Source organism: Sabethes cyaneus, chromosome 3 (assembly GCF_943734655.1).
Source record: "Sabethes cyaneus chromosome 3, idSabCyanKW18_F2, whole genome shotgun sequence".
Classification (NCBI taxonomy): domain Eukaryota; kingdom Metazoa; phylum Arthropoda; class Insecta; order Diptera; family Culicidae; genus Sabethes; species Sabethes cyaneus.
In genome coordinates this window covers 154,150,964-154,167,515 of record NC_071355.1, presented here as the reverse complement: position 1 = coordinate 154,167,515, position 16,552 = coordinate 154,150,964, and the positions used below count along the sequence as shown (strand labels likewise).

General features: G+C 40.2%; 1 protein-coding gene across 1 annotated transcript in view; it reads left to right on the top strand.

The window, feature by feature from the left end:
- LOC128740293 (myosin-G heavy chain) overlaps positions 1 to 16,552 on the top strand; it is a 147,448-nt gene that overhangs the window by 95,869 nt on the left and 35,027 nt on the right. Inside the window, exons 3-4 of the mRNA XM_053835831.1 lie at positions 5,233 to 5,600; positions 5,847 to 6,000. Of these exons, the coding sequence (XP_053691806.1) occupies positions 5,233 to 5,600; positions 5,847 to 6,000 (522 nt within the window). The remainder of the gene's footprint in view (positions 1 to 5,232; positions 5,601 to 5,846; positions 6,001 to 16,552) is intronic.

Sequence of the window (16,552 nt, the reverse complement as noted above, 5' to 3'; positions counted from 1 at the left end):
GAACAAAAGAGGCAAACATAGAAGTGCACACGATCTAACTTTAGAACAGTGCTGTCAAAGCAAATAACATTGAAACACATCGTTGCTTCATTAAATCACTGAGAAAATCTTCGAGAATTATTGAAAAAGCTGTCTTTTGTGTTGTTTTTAATAAAGAAAAATTAATTATGAACATACATTTCTCACGTTTTCACCATAGCAGGTTTCAGTTAATTTCAAACTTAAGGGGAAACCGAAAGTGGCTCAAAGATGGCTGGGTAAATGGCTACCATTCGAAGCATGTATTGTTTTGTGCCTTAAAAATGCATCTGTATTGGCAGAGCACGCTTTCGCCACGTAATCAGTGCTTCCAGCGCGGTTATAATTTCTTAAAACTTGTAATTCAATTTATCGATCTGCTATGTCTCAATAAACGCTCAGCAAAACATAATTGCTAATGGAAAATAAGTTTAATTGATCATATAGATCATTAAGTGTTCATAAAACGTATAATCTGGAATTAGTTAATAGATATTTGGTTGCGCACATATTTCGTTGAACTAGCGATTTCCGGAAAAGCAGCAACACAGTATCAAACTTTCGTCACATCAATGAGCTTTTAAAGAGCTTTCAACTTTCGCCGCATCGATGAGCTTAGAGTGAAGTAAACAAACAAAACGCAAACGCAGGAATCAAAAACGCAATCCGATGCAAGCGGATTAATTAAACATCCTAGTGATCCTACGCATTATTCAGTTGCTGCTGTTAATTTTGATTGAATCGGAATGCCTTGATAAAGAAAACAAACACTTTTTCGCGATGTTTGTAGTCAGTGCGGTTGGCTGCGGATCAGCTGTTTATGTTTGCAAGCTCCGCTATTTGACATATATTACCAATACTGATACAATATTCAAATAAACGTTTAGGTTTTTGACGAACACATGAGATGTACAGTACAGTATTTGTCACACTAACACAATAACGTTAGCCACTTTCGGTTCCGCCTTAAAATTCTTATTTCCAGAACCGAAACAGTGTCGTGGCAACACGATAGTTCATCAGTTGTGCTACAGCTGCTGCCACTGGTGAACAGGTTCCGTCAATTCAGAATTTGTTTTCAGTTTTGTTAGAAAATAATAAAACTTTTGGCTAGTGACAAAGCCTTAGATAATAGAAAAAAAGAGACTGAATAATATGGTATGTGACAATTGAGTGCTTGACTTTCAGAGTGGTTGTAATCAGTGCTGAAAATTTGATGAATTCGTTAGTAGCGAGGTGGCGATTGCTGAAGAGCAGCTGAAAAATGTACGACAACAATTTTTAATTCATCATATTTCTTGTCGGAAACCCAGTAAATTGTGTTTGTGTGAATCAAATGTATGGTTAAGTGATTTGTGAAGATGATCCTATCAAAAGATTTTGAAAATATGAATAAAAAGTGCATTTTCGGATCATTTATGTTCAACTGATTAAAATAGGTAACACTGCTTAACTCGTTCCTTACCCTACCACTCAGTTGCTTGCGACAAAAGCTCACCCTTCTAACATCCTGGGACCGACAATGTAGTTCGTGTCGTGACGGTGAGAACAGCAAATGGAATCTACAAGCGGCCAGCAAGTCGAATTTGTCCCTTGCCAGATGAGAGAATCTCCAGCGACGATGAATCTAATATGAACAAAATTACTTAGGTTGTTTTAAGGGGACATAAACGACTAAAAATTTTGAAAAAATCATTATTTTTTTATTTCAGATTTTGATTCTGCAGTCTTTTCCGTTTATTTTGATACTAAATTTGTAATTAGGGTTGCCAAGTGGCCGGTTTTTCACGTGCAAAGCCGGTGGCCGGTCAATCCTGCAAAAAGGCCGGTTTTCCGACATTTGAAGCTGGATTTGTACTTTTTACCTGATTTGTTAAATTTTCTAATGAATTTATTAGCCATCCTGAGCAGTGGATCATTGAAAATAGCCAGTTTTGCAGTGACAATACTTTGCTTCTGGCGGTAATATACATTAAATCGTTCACTAGCACCAGAAGCAAGTAGTTGTCACTCCGAAACTAGCTATCTTCAATAATTCATTCAATGTTCGTTGTGGTTTCGACTGCGATGTCCTACCAGCAACCATTTGCTTCTCCACTACTGGCTGATTATCGCATTTACACGGGAAACTGTCAACCGACTTCCGGCGGCTGACACAACCCTCTCCCCCCCCCCGCCCATTTTTTGAAGGCAGGACCGACCGGCCGGTTTATGTAATTTTCAGACTTGGCAACCCTATTTGTAATGATCCGACCACTGGAAGTGGCCGAAAAACGATCATACACATAAGCATTCCAGTGCGGCGTGGAACAACTTCGGTGAAATAAAACGCCGCTCTTGGAAAACCACGATATTCAAACTTTATGTACCTTTTTCTCAGAAACTACACAACATATTGGAACAAACTTTTTTTTGTTGTGTTGGTAGTAGCTTGGCAAAGACTTTTATAACATTTGAGGTTTGTAAACGAAACACAGCCAGAGATAACGAAAAAGAAGACAAAATTTAATTTTTTCAAGCATCTTTTCTTCTTTTTTCTCGTTTTTCTCAAGCTGTGTTTTGTTTACGAAACTCAAAAGTTATAGAAGTCTTTGCCAAGCTACTACCAACAAAACAAAAAAAAAGTTTGTTCCAATATGTTGTGTAGTTTCTGAGAAAAAGGTACATAAAGTTTGAAAATCGTGGTTTTCCAGAAGCGGCGGTTTATTCCGCCGAAGTTGTTCCACGCCACACTGGAAAGCTTATGTGCATGATCGTTTTTCGGCCTCTTCCCGTGGCCGGATCATTACAAATTTCGTTTCAAAATAAGCGGAAAAAACTGCAGAATCAAAATCTGAAATAAAAATATTATAATTTTTTCAAAATTTTGGTCGTTTATGTCCCCTTAATGTGTTTAAGTTATCCAATTATTGTTTGTCTTGCCTAATATTTAAGCAGTTTGTTTGAAGCTAGTTCAAGGGGCGCCGGAATGTTGAATTCAATTTAATCACACTAACGTTAGATGAGAAAGAGCCACAAATTATATCGAACGTGCAATTTTATCATCAATAGCTAACAAACACGATCCCGAATCATGAGAGGAAATTAATAAGATGAGATTAGGATTGTAATGATAAGTGCAGTTCAAATAAATCAGTAGTTTCTTGATGGCCAACACTCTAAGACGTCCCCATTGTGCGTTACTTAATAAATGCTTATGAACTAGGAATAAATGTTCTTTAATGAAATAAATCGGATATTAATTGATTGGTGATATATTCCAACGTTACATCCCGTGCTAATATTCTATTCGATTGGTATCGTTCTTCGAAGCGCTCTACATATGCGCTAAAGTGGCTCTCTTGCATTAGAGGCTAAGTGAATACTGCCATTATCGTAGGTTGATTTTGGCTATATGCTCTGGTTGGTAAAACGTGGGGAATTGGCTTGATCCTGGCCCGCAAACGTGAACCCAACATTTTATGGTAAATATTTTATGCATAGTAAACAAAACCGCAATTTACATTAATAAACTGCTGCGACAGAGACAAAATTGATCTTCAAGCACAATGTATCCATTTCTTTGATACGCTGCGGAAATATGAAAGAAAATTCATATGGAATTTTTCGCAATATAGGGTAAAGAACTAGTTTTAAGCAGCCTAAGCGGGTCACTGATTGTTTTACCTTATTACAAGCGATGGGTTGACTAAGTGGGGGATATCAGCATACCAATCTTCTTGCTATCTTTAGTTCATCAAGCTGTTACCATTGGAAGACACTATTGTTGAGCTAAACGTTTGATTTTTCGCTTTAAAAGTTGGAGCGGCGGAACTAATTTTGAACAGACCGAACCTATTTTCACCCGCAAGATGCTTTTTTAAGCAATCCTGAAATCTGATTTTTTTTACGTCCCCTTAAAAAATCCCTCGAACTTTTCCCCCTATTCAGTAAGTTCGCGTTCCTATCCGCGACCTACTAATCGGCATCTGATGCGTAATCGGCATAGCGTATCGGCATAGGTGCGTAAAATGCCATCTGTCTAAATTGTTTATCGGGGCGTACACTCACCGCACCATTCGGCAAACGGTATTCGTCGTCTCTTTTATTCTCTGGTGTTCTTATGGGAAACTGCGAGTTTGACATCTCACTCGCTGTTCATAAGGATGGTGGGAGAACAAAAGTGGTAAACATAGCAGTACAAACGATCCGACTCAGAACAGTGTTGTCAAAGCAAATAACATTGACACACATCGTTGCTTTATTAAATCACTGAGAAAATCTTCGAGAATTATTGAAAAAGCTGTCTTTTGTGTTGTTTTTAATAAAGAAAAATTAATTATGAACATACATTTCTCTTGAAAGTATTGAACCACGTTTTCACCATAGGAGGTTTCAGTTAATTTCAAACTTAAAATTCTTATTTCCAGAACCGAAACAGTGTCTTGGCAACACGATAGTTCATCAGTTGTGCTGCAGCTGCTGCTACTGGTGAACAGGTTCAATTCAGAATTTGTTTTCAGTTTTGTTAGAAAATAATAAAACTTTCGGCTAGTGACAAAGCCTTAGATAATAGAAAAAAAGAGAGTGAATAATATGGTATATGACAATTGAGTGCTTGACTTTTAAAGTGGTTGTAATCAGTGCTGAAAAATGTGATGGATTCGTTAGTAGCGAGGTGGCGATTGCCTTCAGCAGCTGAAAAATGTACGTTTTTGGACAACAATTTTTAATTCATCATATTTCTTGTCGGAAACCCAATAAATTGTGTTTGTGTGAATCAAATGTATGGTTAAGTAATTTGTGAAGATGATCCTATCAAAAGATTTTGAAAATATGAATAAAAAAGTGCATTTTCGGCTCATTTATGTTCAACTGATTAAAATAGGTGACACTGCTTAACTCGTTCCTTACCCTATCAAAAAACGGATGCATTGTTCATTTTAATCTTCAAAGTAAGCGTTCAACTTTATTTTCATGAGTCTAGTTTTCATACCAGTTTTAGCATTTGTGGCCTATGCGGCGAATTTGTGCCTATATCTAGATATTCATACCAGTTTGATGTTACGAATTGCGAATAATGCACAAATTTCCCAGCAAAACGGAACAAGTCAAAAGGCGTTTCTCTGCAATGATTTGTTTATCTGCGCTTTATGTATCTTAATCATAGTGTAGCACGAGAATCTGCTATCATTTCCACGCACTTTATCCTGCTATTTGTTCTCTCGTTTGCAGATGCATCCTCGTCGAATGAAGCCGTTCACTTACAGCAGAAACTGAAAAGTCTGAGCACTGAGCTGGTAACGTTGCGGAGTCGCCTTCACACTGGTGGTCAGACAACGCCAGCGACAGCAACGGGAGGCCCGAATGGTACCGTGCCCGTCACCAGTCCCGTAGCTGTAGTCACTTCAACCACAACGCCAAATACAAACCCCCAAACGCTTGGTGGTCACGGAACGACGGCCACCGCTAATCTTACCAGTGCCGGTACGGGAGCCGGAGGCCTTGCGGCGACGACAGTCAGCGCGAACGGAATCAACATTCTGTCACACCTGAACGCTGCCAACGGTGCCAGTTGCAATAACAACATCACAAACAGCAAGGTAGAGTATAGCAGAAACCCCAAAATCAATCATCACACCATTTTGCAATGAAAAACTTGCTCACTTATGCTCACTATATTGCAATCACCATTATTAGGCCCGTTTCGAATAGTTTGATTTATTTTAAAATCGCTAGTCTTAATGTGACCTATTTTCCATTCTTCGTGAAGTAGACGGTTGAGCATGTTTAGCCATAAGTAAAACGACGTTCTCTCCATCTGTTTTCTTCTTCTTCTTCTTCTGCAGAGTCACATGATAGTGGCTGCGGCACAGTGCATACCCCCAACAGGCAACACGTTGAACCACCCAGTCAATGCTTTACCAATAGTTTCACCGAGAAATACCTCGATACCGTACCCGCTGCCGCATCACAACAGTACCGGAACGATACTGGTTTCAGGTAAGCTAATCCCGGCCGGAGTTGCCGTCTGTCTGTCCTCTTTCCTTGCTGCTGCACCAAGAGGGAGTTCCTGGAATGGAAAGTTGGTCGAATTGAAATCGCAAAGAGACTTTATAAGTTTGGTTGATTTCTTGAAGCTCTTCTATAGGTAAAGGATTGTGTGAAGCAATACACGGACGAAGTTTAAGAGCAAATGCTACCTATTACCGAAACTTAAATGGATGCTAACTAAGCACCTGAGAATACGCTTTGGTTGGGAAGCAAAAACCTAAGAGTGACGAGTAGCACGCCATCAACATGAATTGTTGGAGTGATAAGTTCTATCTGCCGACAAAGCTAATAATGCAAGTTCGTGTTGGCTGCAAGAGTGCATGAACGAAACCCTTTACCTATGAATTAGCTGCTCATTAAAATGAACAATATTTGCTATGCCGTTAATTCCGTTGTTTGTAAAGTTTGGGGGAAATTTCTAGATATAAGCGGATCCATAGATCCGCAGAAATTTTAAAAATTCGTTGAATTATCGATTAATTCGTAAATTGCCAATTCTGTCAAATTTTACTCAAGGGACTTTAAGTAAAAACTTTGTTGAAATAATATACTGGTAATGTGATAACAATAAAAGTGCTAAGCATTGCGCTGGTAAATATATAATAAACCTACTTTACACATTCAATTGCAGTCTGCAGAGCAGAGCATTCTAGTTGTCTCACACAACATTTAGCCTCTGTCTTAGACTTCCAGCAACAAAATTACAATGTGAATAAATGTCAATCATTAACATTCGCTCCCAATTGTACTTGCGGATCATTTATGGCCACCATGCTACATCCTGATTTGCATCATTCTAGCTCGAGCCGGTTATTGCTCGCCAGTGCCAGTGCCAGAATAGGCAGCACGATAACGTAAATTTGAATCATTAGGAGCGTTGATCTAACGGAAAATATGCACGGTAGCAATTATAAACCTGCACGTGATGATCACCTGGCAAGACACCTTTGTATCTATTTTCAACCTCAGCACTCGTAAAGCTCATTATAATTTTCCGGCGATCTAAATGTAAGATACTGCGGAATGGCAACTTGTTAAAGAGACTTTTCTTTGAATCAGGCACAATCGAAAGAATGAGTTTGTTGTAGTTTATGTAGTTGTAATGTACATTTATCTTCTCTGACTGAAGTGAGCGGATCAGTGCAATTTTACTGACGTGGAGTTTTACGGACTCAACCTAGATAATTTCCACTGATAATATTTTATCAATGGAAATACATACAATGCTTTCCCAATTCTGGTCTCTTCTGCTATCATATAATTTTGTTTTGATGAGAGCAACAACTTTTTCTATTTGCATGGACTGTTAGCGCCAAACTATTTTTAGCTTCTTATGGAAAAAATAAATGTTGCCGTGAAGGAACGAAAAATTGGATGAAATGAGAAAATATGATTATAGACTGCAAAGAATACTTAACTTAGCAGGTGGATTTTGAAATCAAAGCTATAGATTACCGTTGGAGTGATTAATAATAAGTTTTAGTGAAAATATGTGACCACTAAAACAATACTCACAGACAAACAGACATAACACTCGTTTTCCATTCATCGTACCAATTAAACCGTCATTTCAAATTTGGGATTAGTTGGGAATGTCTCCGTTTTGGTCAAAATGGCGCTTTTTGACGAAAGAAGGGGAATTCCCCATAAAAAATACTTGCTACTTCGAGGGATACCCATATTGCTATTGGATATTTGGGGATGTCGATCATAGATGGTGCTAGTGTTCAGGCTAAATGTGAGATATGATAATTTTTATTGATTTTTCTTCCAAGAGTTATGTCTGTTTGTCTGTGCAATGCTCTTCGCTGTGAAATTGTATAAAGAACAAATATAATATACAATATATGTGTGAACGAAAGAAAACTTACTACATAAACTCTCTGTTGGTAAATTGCGCGGTGGTGTAATTGGAAACATACTCGACCGGGAATCGAGAAGTTGAGGTCGCACCACCCTAGTTAATTATTTTTCACAGTGTATATATCTTATTTTTCCAGTACCTACATCAAGTTTTTCGTTTCTCCACAATAACGTAAACTATACCCATGAGAGTTTAAGTTGATAACTTTTCAAATACAGCATGGCTCAGTCAGCTATTGAATAATTTTTTGCAACGGTAGGGTAGTTGATTCAATAGTTGTGGTAGTACCAATAGTTGCGCTACTATTAATCATTAACGTATATTTTCGTCAATGTTTTTTACCTGGAAACCTAGCAATGTATACGGAACAACACAATTAAAGGAACACCCAACTTAATTAAGGGAACATTAGCGCAACTATTGGTACAATAAAATTGAATCGAAAAATTCATTTTTTTCTTCATAAAGCTTCTCGTTTAACGAAAGCAATTGTCTTGCCTTGTAACAAATACCTTGTATTTGATAAATTTATATCCTACAAGCATTAATTGAAGCATATACCTCAATAAACAAGAAAAAAGAAATTACTTTGTGCTTAGCTGCGCGACTAATGGAGCGTCTACCCTAGTCTTTCCAATACACAGTTGGAATGGTAGAGGAAAATAATGGAAACAAACGTGTTTTATAGTATCCCATTATGACCAGCTTCAACCAGTGGATCCTTTAGGTTGGTAAAGAGTACCATCCCGAGTAGTGGCGAAAGGCAGAATAATATCAAACTGTGTTATGGAAATCGAATAGCTTCACATCAAAATGTGGTTTTGTTTTGGCTGACTTAACAAAACCTAACAAAAATAATATCAAAATTTTGCTTCATCAAGACCATGAGAATAACTACTTGTGTTATTTGAATAACAAAGCAATAACATGACCGTATCCAGAGTCTGGATATATAAAATATGTTTAGTATTATCACAGACAAACAGACGAGACACTCGCGTTAATTCCATCGTCCAATCAAAAACCACTCATTTTTCAAAAAAGCATGTTTCGCAACCATGCAACGCAGTATAAAACCATGCAAATGTAAAAACCCTACAGCATAAAACGCTGCAAATGCAAGCTACTCCGCAACATGCATTACAGAGGGTGCTAGTGTGCAAGCAAAATGTGTAGGACGATGGTTTTTGAAGGATTTTGTTCTATGTGTCATGTCAGTTTGTCAGTGGAATTATTGACCCTGTAGTGATCAAATTTTTCTTCGCCATGAGCCTCCGGGTCTGCCTCTTCTACGCTGTTCTGGCGAATTCCAGTTGAGTGCTTCTCTGTAGATCTCGTTCGCTCCTTTCCTCAAGGTGCGTCCGATTTACTTCCACTTTCGTTCCTGTAATTTCTATTGCTATCAGTCGTTGATGACATCGACGAAGGAGTTCGTCGTTGGATATCGACAGGGTCGGCGCTTCCCTTAAGCAAAACAAGCAGCTGCTTGGAGTGCCACTCCGAGGGGGCGCCGTTTCGCCTGTAAAAACTGTAACGACGTAAAAAAGCTGTAGCTGTATTTATTTAATAATAAGTGGTTAATCTAAAGCTTTCTTCTTTCTCATTTAGCAGCATAAATCCGGGATGGCAAGTGGTGTATCTAGAATTTCTCTCCGTTGTATTGGGTCCTGGGCTATTTGCCGCCAATTCGTTGAGCATCTCGACACCAACAAATCGACTTCAACCTGGTCGAGCTATCTAGTAAGTTGGGTCTGTCTATTCCTAAAGGCCCTCATACATGTACGAACATGTTGGCCGAAAATGTTGATGAAAATTCATGTTCGGTCAACACTCTCGCCTGTGTATGAGCGCCACGAACCAAGCAGGCAAAAGAAGATGGGCTTGTCGCTCGACCTGAATGACCCGCCAACATTTTATTCGTTTCCGTTTCCATGCGCACGTGATGGGGCCCTTAAGGCCGATGAAGGTCCAGAAGAGAGAAAATTCACTGCACGGTCATCCGGTATTCTTGCGACGTGACCGATCTATCGTACTCTCCCAACTTTCGACAAGTGTACTTTGAGAATCATTCCAAGTAGTGCCTGCAGTGCATGGTTCAACGCCTACGCCATTCTTCGCTTTCCGTTTGTGCTCCACCTCCTCCTGATGAAAATCTATTCGCAACAAAACACAACAATCAAATATTCAGATAAACGTGGTGGGATAGTGGCATTATTTGATGTTAAATTATTTAGCAATTTTTCGGGAGAGATTTTCGAATCTGTTCAGAATCCGCAAGCAGCAGATTCATCTTCGATGAAGTAGCAAGATATGAGGACGAAGTTTCTAAAGTAACAGGAAATATGAATCGAACTTTTTCGTTTTTGAAGGTTAATCATTCTAATAATGGGTTTCAAGAAACCGACAATTATTTAAAAGAAATGGCGGTTGACTGTGACCAGCGTTGCGAAGCCCGCACTTGTGTGGGCTAATTTTCTCACACGCGCGTATTCGTTCTAATAAACACGCCGGCATTAGCATTCCTTTTGGATTCCCGCTCTTGTTCATTCATGCACTGCAACGACTTTTGCGAGTGTGTATTTAGCTAACAGCCACGGGCGTCGCTCTCGCATGTCGTTGCAGCCTGAGCAACTAATACCGATCACTCGCGAGGACTCACACTCCCAACCGCGTGTAGAATCAAGGGCGTAAGATGAAGAAGAAAACAAAAAGTAATGCAAAATCTGTATCCCAGTGGGCCGCTAGCCCTCACGGGCAGCTCGAGAGTTGTTTGCCTCGTGAGTGGTTATGCAGAAAGACGCTACGAGACGGTGCGTTTGCGAGTGTATAGGTAGTAAAATGTCTGCACACAGCAACCTCGGCTATTTTTCATTGGTTCTGGGGGCGCCATTTTAAGAATTTGCGTGGAGCGACAAATTGGCAAGCCCCGGTCCTGGATATCGAGTTGCCAGACCACCAGGCACGAATGATATATCACAGGCATCGATTAATAACCTGCAGTTGTTGCATTGTCTCCGCTGAGACGCCCTACGTTTCGCAGACATGCATAGGAACCCCTGGCCCTTTTGATCCCTGTGGCTATATCAGTCTTGGTACCACCATCGGGCGTTGTCTGGCTACCAAGATATTGAAAGGCTTCAAACTGTTCAAGCTGTTTTCCCGCTAGTCCGCAGTTGGTAGGATTGTCAGTGTTCACTACGAGGACCATGGTTCCATGGTCAACGTGTGCTAATATAGAGCCGGGAAAAGCCCATTGTCAACACATATCAAAATTGGCCGAGAAAGGAAAATATTCGTTAGGGTTAAGTCAGAAAAAGCCCAAGGCCAACACCTATGAAGATTGAATCGAGATGAGTCTACGGCCAATGTCTCAGCTTAAAACGTTGAATAAGTACAATCTCATGACCATTGACATCAGGAAGGAAAGATTCACAGCCGTACAATATCAATGACCAGGTATGGTAGATGTGCTGGGATAATAGTGTCCTAACAAAGATTTTACGACAAATAGTATTTTCTATTTTGGCTTGTGATATTATCGGAGAGCGATTATCTCTATAGGTTATGATCTACAATAATTGACCTAGAATAATACATATTGAATTGTTCATTTTATTCATGGGGAGGATGAGGCATCCTGGTATTTATGCCATATTGGAGGATTTGCCCTTGTGTAATGTGTATTGTTTACACATTATCTGCGTAGTTGCTGGTAGCGTGTAACGGGCACAGAGACAAAGTGTCGGAGCCTTCCCGCGTAAATGGTGTGAGCAGTCAGTGGTGTGATGGCAAACCACAAGATAACACATTCTTTACTATTTTTGCCCGAATTCGGGAACTTTCGCGAATAACTCGTCCAATTTCATAATTCATCAAGACTGGGGTTAAAAATTATTCCGGTATAGCTTTTCGAAATAATTTTGTCAATCTTTTGAAATTTGTTTGAAACATATCGAAACCAAAAACAACATGTTTTCCAATCAAACCATCATCATCCTTGTTTTTAGTGATTTTTGATTGTCGTAGACATTTTTGTTTTTGCTTAGGTACAACCTAGGTTCGCCCTAGTTCCAATCTAACGGTTGTCAAAACTTGTTTTGTTCCATCCCGTTTTTCATTCGTTCACCGTTTGTTTTTTTTCCGTTCATCTACTCTGTTGGAGGAAGATCGACGAGCGGAGAAAGGCGAAAGCCGGCATTGAGCGAGCGCGGACCAGATCGGCTAAAGGGCTAAACAGAATGCTGCGTCAACGCGTCCGTGAGCGTTATTCTGACAGTTTTCCCATGGGTTTGCTGTCAAATTGACGTTGACGGATATGTTGACGCAGTACTCTGTTTGGGCCTTAAGACAGCTGCCCGTCAACTATACGCCGAACTGGAGAGGGCTGTTAAACGTGCTTGTAGGCGGGACAAGAGAGCCTGGATTAACTCTCTAGCCGAACAAGGAGAAATCGCCGCCGCCAATGGTGATATACGTTTGTTGTACGATATTTCTCACCGCCTTAGTGGTGAATACAAAGATGCCGCTAAAGGATAGTACTGGTCAGCTACTGACTGACCGTACAGAACAACTTAAGCGATGAACTGAACATTTTGAACAACTCTTCCGAGTTTCAAATGTCAGAGACCAACAAAACCTGCAGCGTATGACGCCTACAGTTCGTCGAATTATTCGCGTCAACTCGGAAACACCACCGCTGGATGAAATTGTTGCAGCCATCAATAGTATGAAATCCAATAGAGCGCCAGGAATAGACTGTATTTCAGCCGAAATGCACAAAGCTGACCCATCTTTGTCAGCCCAGATGACGCATCAGCTTTTCAGCAATATATGGGAAACCGCAACTTTTCCGGTGGACTGGATGCAGGGCATATTGGTCAAAGTCCCTAAGAAAGGAGACCTAACTGAATACGGTAACTGGCGTGGCATCACGTTGCTCTATATTACTCTCAAAGTACTCTGTAAGGTAATCCTCAACCGGATCCAGGAGAAGATCGGCGCTACTCTCCGGCGGCAGCAAGCTGGATTCTGTACAGGCCGATCAAGTGTAGACCAAATCACAACGCTCCCCGTTATATTGAAGCAGATCAACGAATGCCAAGACTCTCTTCTGCTGGCGTTCGTTGCCTTCGAAAAGACGTTCGACCGACTCAACCACGAAAAGATCTGGGGCGGACTTAGGCGTAGAGGAGTTCCCGATAAGCTAGTCTATCTCATCGAGGCTCAGTACGAGGCGTTCTCGTGCAAGGTTTTGCACGACGGCGCCTTGTCCATTCCCATAAGGGTTACTGCTGGCATGAGACAGGGCTGCTTTTTATCACCGCTTCTGTTTCTCATCGTTATGGATGAGATATTAGTAGGAGCAATTGACAGTAGACCAAATCGAGGATTGCCTTGGAATCCTCTAACGATGGAGCATCTAAATGACCTCGACCTAGCCGACGACATTGTCTTATTCGCACAACGCCGAAACGATATGCAGAGCAAGTTAGATGACCTCTCCGAGAGCTCACAGTCAATGTAGCGAATACTAAGTCTATGGTACTGAACACTGACAATTCCACCAACTTCACAGTAGCGGGACAACAAGTTGAGCAGGTAGAAGCCTTTCAATATCTTGGTAGCCAAGAAACGCCCGATGGTGGTACCAAGTTTGATATAGCCACACGGATCAGGAAGGCCAGGGGTGCCTTTGTAGGCCTGCGAAACATTTGGCGCTCAAACCAGATCACTCTACGTACGAAAACCCGAATCTTTAATTCAAACGTTAAATCCGTACTGCTGTATGCCTGCGAAACGTGGTGCGTCTCAGCGGAGATAACGCAAAAACTGCAGGTATTCATTAAGCGGTGCCTGCGATACATCATTCGAGCCTGGTGGCCTGATAACTGGATATCCAATGAGGAACTCCATCGTCGGTGTCATCAACGGCCGATAGCCACAGAAATTCGTGAACGTAGGTGAAAGTGGATCGGACACACCCTGAGGAAAGGAGCGAATGAGGTTTGCAGAGAAGCACTCGACTGGAATCCACAAGGACAGCGTAGAAGAGGCAGACCCAGAGGCTCATGGCGACGCAGCCTAGCCAACGACATCCGGGCTGTAGGCGAGAGCCTGTCCTGGCGACAGGTAAAAGTCATGGCGGATAACTGTCAGCAATGGAGATCTCTGATTTCATCCCTTTGTTCTGCCGGACCGGCGTACATGGACACATAAGTAAGTAAGCTCTGTTCTTCCTCTTCTTATCTTTATACTCCTTTTCGATCCCGTTTTGTCTCTTTTTCTGTCCACACTTTCTTTCCTTGTTGGTCCACACTTTATTTCACGTTTTCTTCCTGCATTTCTCTCATTTTTCTTCATTTCTCTTGCGTTCTTTTTCTGTCCAGTCTACTTTTTTTGCCTCGTTTACTCTGTTTTTCTCTCCCGCTTTTTCTTTTTTATATTTTTTCTTTTAAGTTTAGTTTTGCTTCCCATCTTGACAGGTGTTTTGTCCTATTTTTCTTTTTTCATGCCTGCTTTTATTCTTTTCTTTCCACCTATTTCCCCCGTTTGTTCGGTTTTGACCCGTTTTCCTTCGTGCTCTTTTTCGCTTTGAAGTAGGACTGCGTCTTACGGCAAAGTTTATGATAGGGTATCATTCCAAAAAATCCAAAGGCGTCACGAAAATACGAAAGATTTTAAATTATGAATGGATTTTCTTGATGTCGAAATCGATCGACTCATAATAGATGTAGCAATTATGTGATTTGAACTTTCTTTTTCAATCACTAATTAGTGAAAATTAACGAAACGTTTCAAGGTCAAATATCCCTATACATTTTCTTTGTGATCGCCTTGCTTCACAGACAGGAACGACAATTGTGTATTTAATTGCTTTCTGTGATCTTGATTACTTTATTTTTAAAGACAAATGCAACAAAACCCCCTCGTCCCAACAGGTCGAAGATTCTATACGACGTTCAGAATTATAATATTAATTTGATATTTGTGCTTGGGAAGTACGCCAGAAAAAGTGATAAAGTCCTCTCATCCTAACAAAATGTCCTAACAAGATGTTCTGAAAATCGACAGTTATAAAAAAGTGAGCGACTAACCCTATCTTTTGACCGATTGTATCCACTTACTGCAAGAATTAAATTCATTTCAAGAATCAATTAATTCCACACAAAAAGCAATGGGTACACGGCACGGTAGTTGTGAAACTCTGTTTTCGGACGAAGAATTGTTCCTGCTCAGGATCACTACAACCAACAAAAAGATTGGATGTACGCAGCACATCTTTCTGATATTCCCGAGACAAACTGTCTGTTCAAAAGTTCCAGGATTTTTCCAGGGTGTTGGTATGAGGATGTTCCTCCAAAAATTTAAAGATTTCATTGCTGTTCATAGATCCTGGTGTTAAAAGCAATACTAAATATTACATCGATAGTGTTTTGAAGAACTATTTGCTTCCTCTCGTCAAAAAACACTTCAAGAATACACCATACTGATTCCAACAAGATTCTGCACCGTCTCACCCAACGAAAGCTACACAGGCTTGGTGTGAGGATAATTGTCCGAATTTTGTTGCTTCGAAAGAGCAACCTGCCTCTTTGCCTGATTTGAATCGTCTCGTCTTCTATGCATGGAATTATGTACTAGGCAAACTAGTGAGCGGATATCAGGATATTGTGCGAGCCAGTCGTAACGCTTTTCAACAAAAATTGCGACTGGTAATTAAAGCAATAGGAGAAAGATTTGAATTGGAAAAATTTAAGACAAATGCTATGGGCATACTTTACACAAAATACACTCAAAATTAAAATTGTTGCAAGCGTCTTAAGTTCGTGACCATTTACTTTACTGACAGTTTTTACTACTCAGCCTGTATATATCTCACGGAACAGTTATCGAGTTGCTGGAGTTTTGGGTTTATTCAAAGTACTTTTTTGTTTACGTTTGCTTCTAAACAGCTTTCTCCCAGAATAATCAATCATAACTTTTCAATGACAAACAATACTTTTCTTCAATTCGAACCATAACAGCGTTCAAAACTTTGCAATTTAAATTCAAGCAGAATGTTTTTCTATTTTATAGACTGTATTTTTAGCTAAATTGCACTACATAATGATTAGCAAATTGAAACTGCCATGTGCAATCAAAGTCAACAGTAAAATTGACAATCATAAAACCAAGGTCCTAGACCTGTATAGTGACCAGTAGCAACACGTTTTATTTTATTCCGGAGAGCACCGACATTGATTGCAACGGTAGCAAATCGAAAAATAACAGTCGCTCTTGCTGCGGAATTGCCCAGTTAAAAACAAATTAGAAGCTGCCGTGATGATGGTTGCCTTTCCTCGTCCACTCCACCAAAGGAGTTTTCATCCGCTTCACTGCATTGAATCCTGCAGTTTACTAAACCAGTAAATGCTTTCCGATGAACGGGTGTTTCTTTCACTTTAGCTTCGCGGATCACTTAATTACCAACTGACATGGTGACGATAAAAAGATGAAAAGATCTCCAACCAGCCTAATTTGAAGAGTGTCCGCCTTGCTCTATGCACATTCCCTGTTTGATCTAACGGCTCTAACACATGCACGGTTGAGTTAAAGATGCTTGGGATGTGGATTAGCATATTTGAAATACAGATGTGA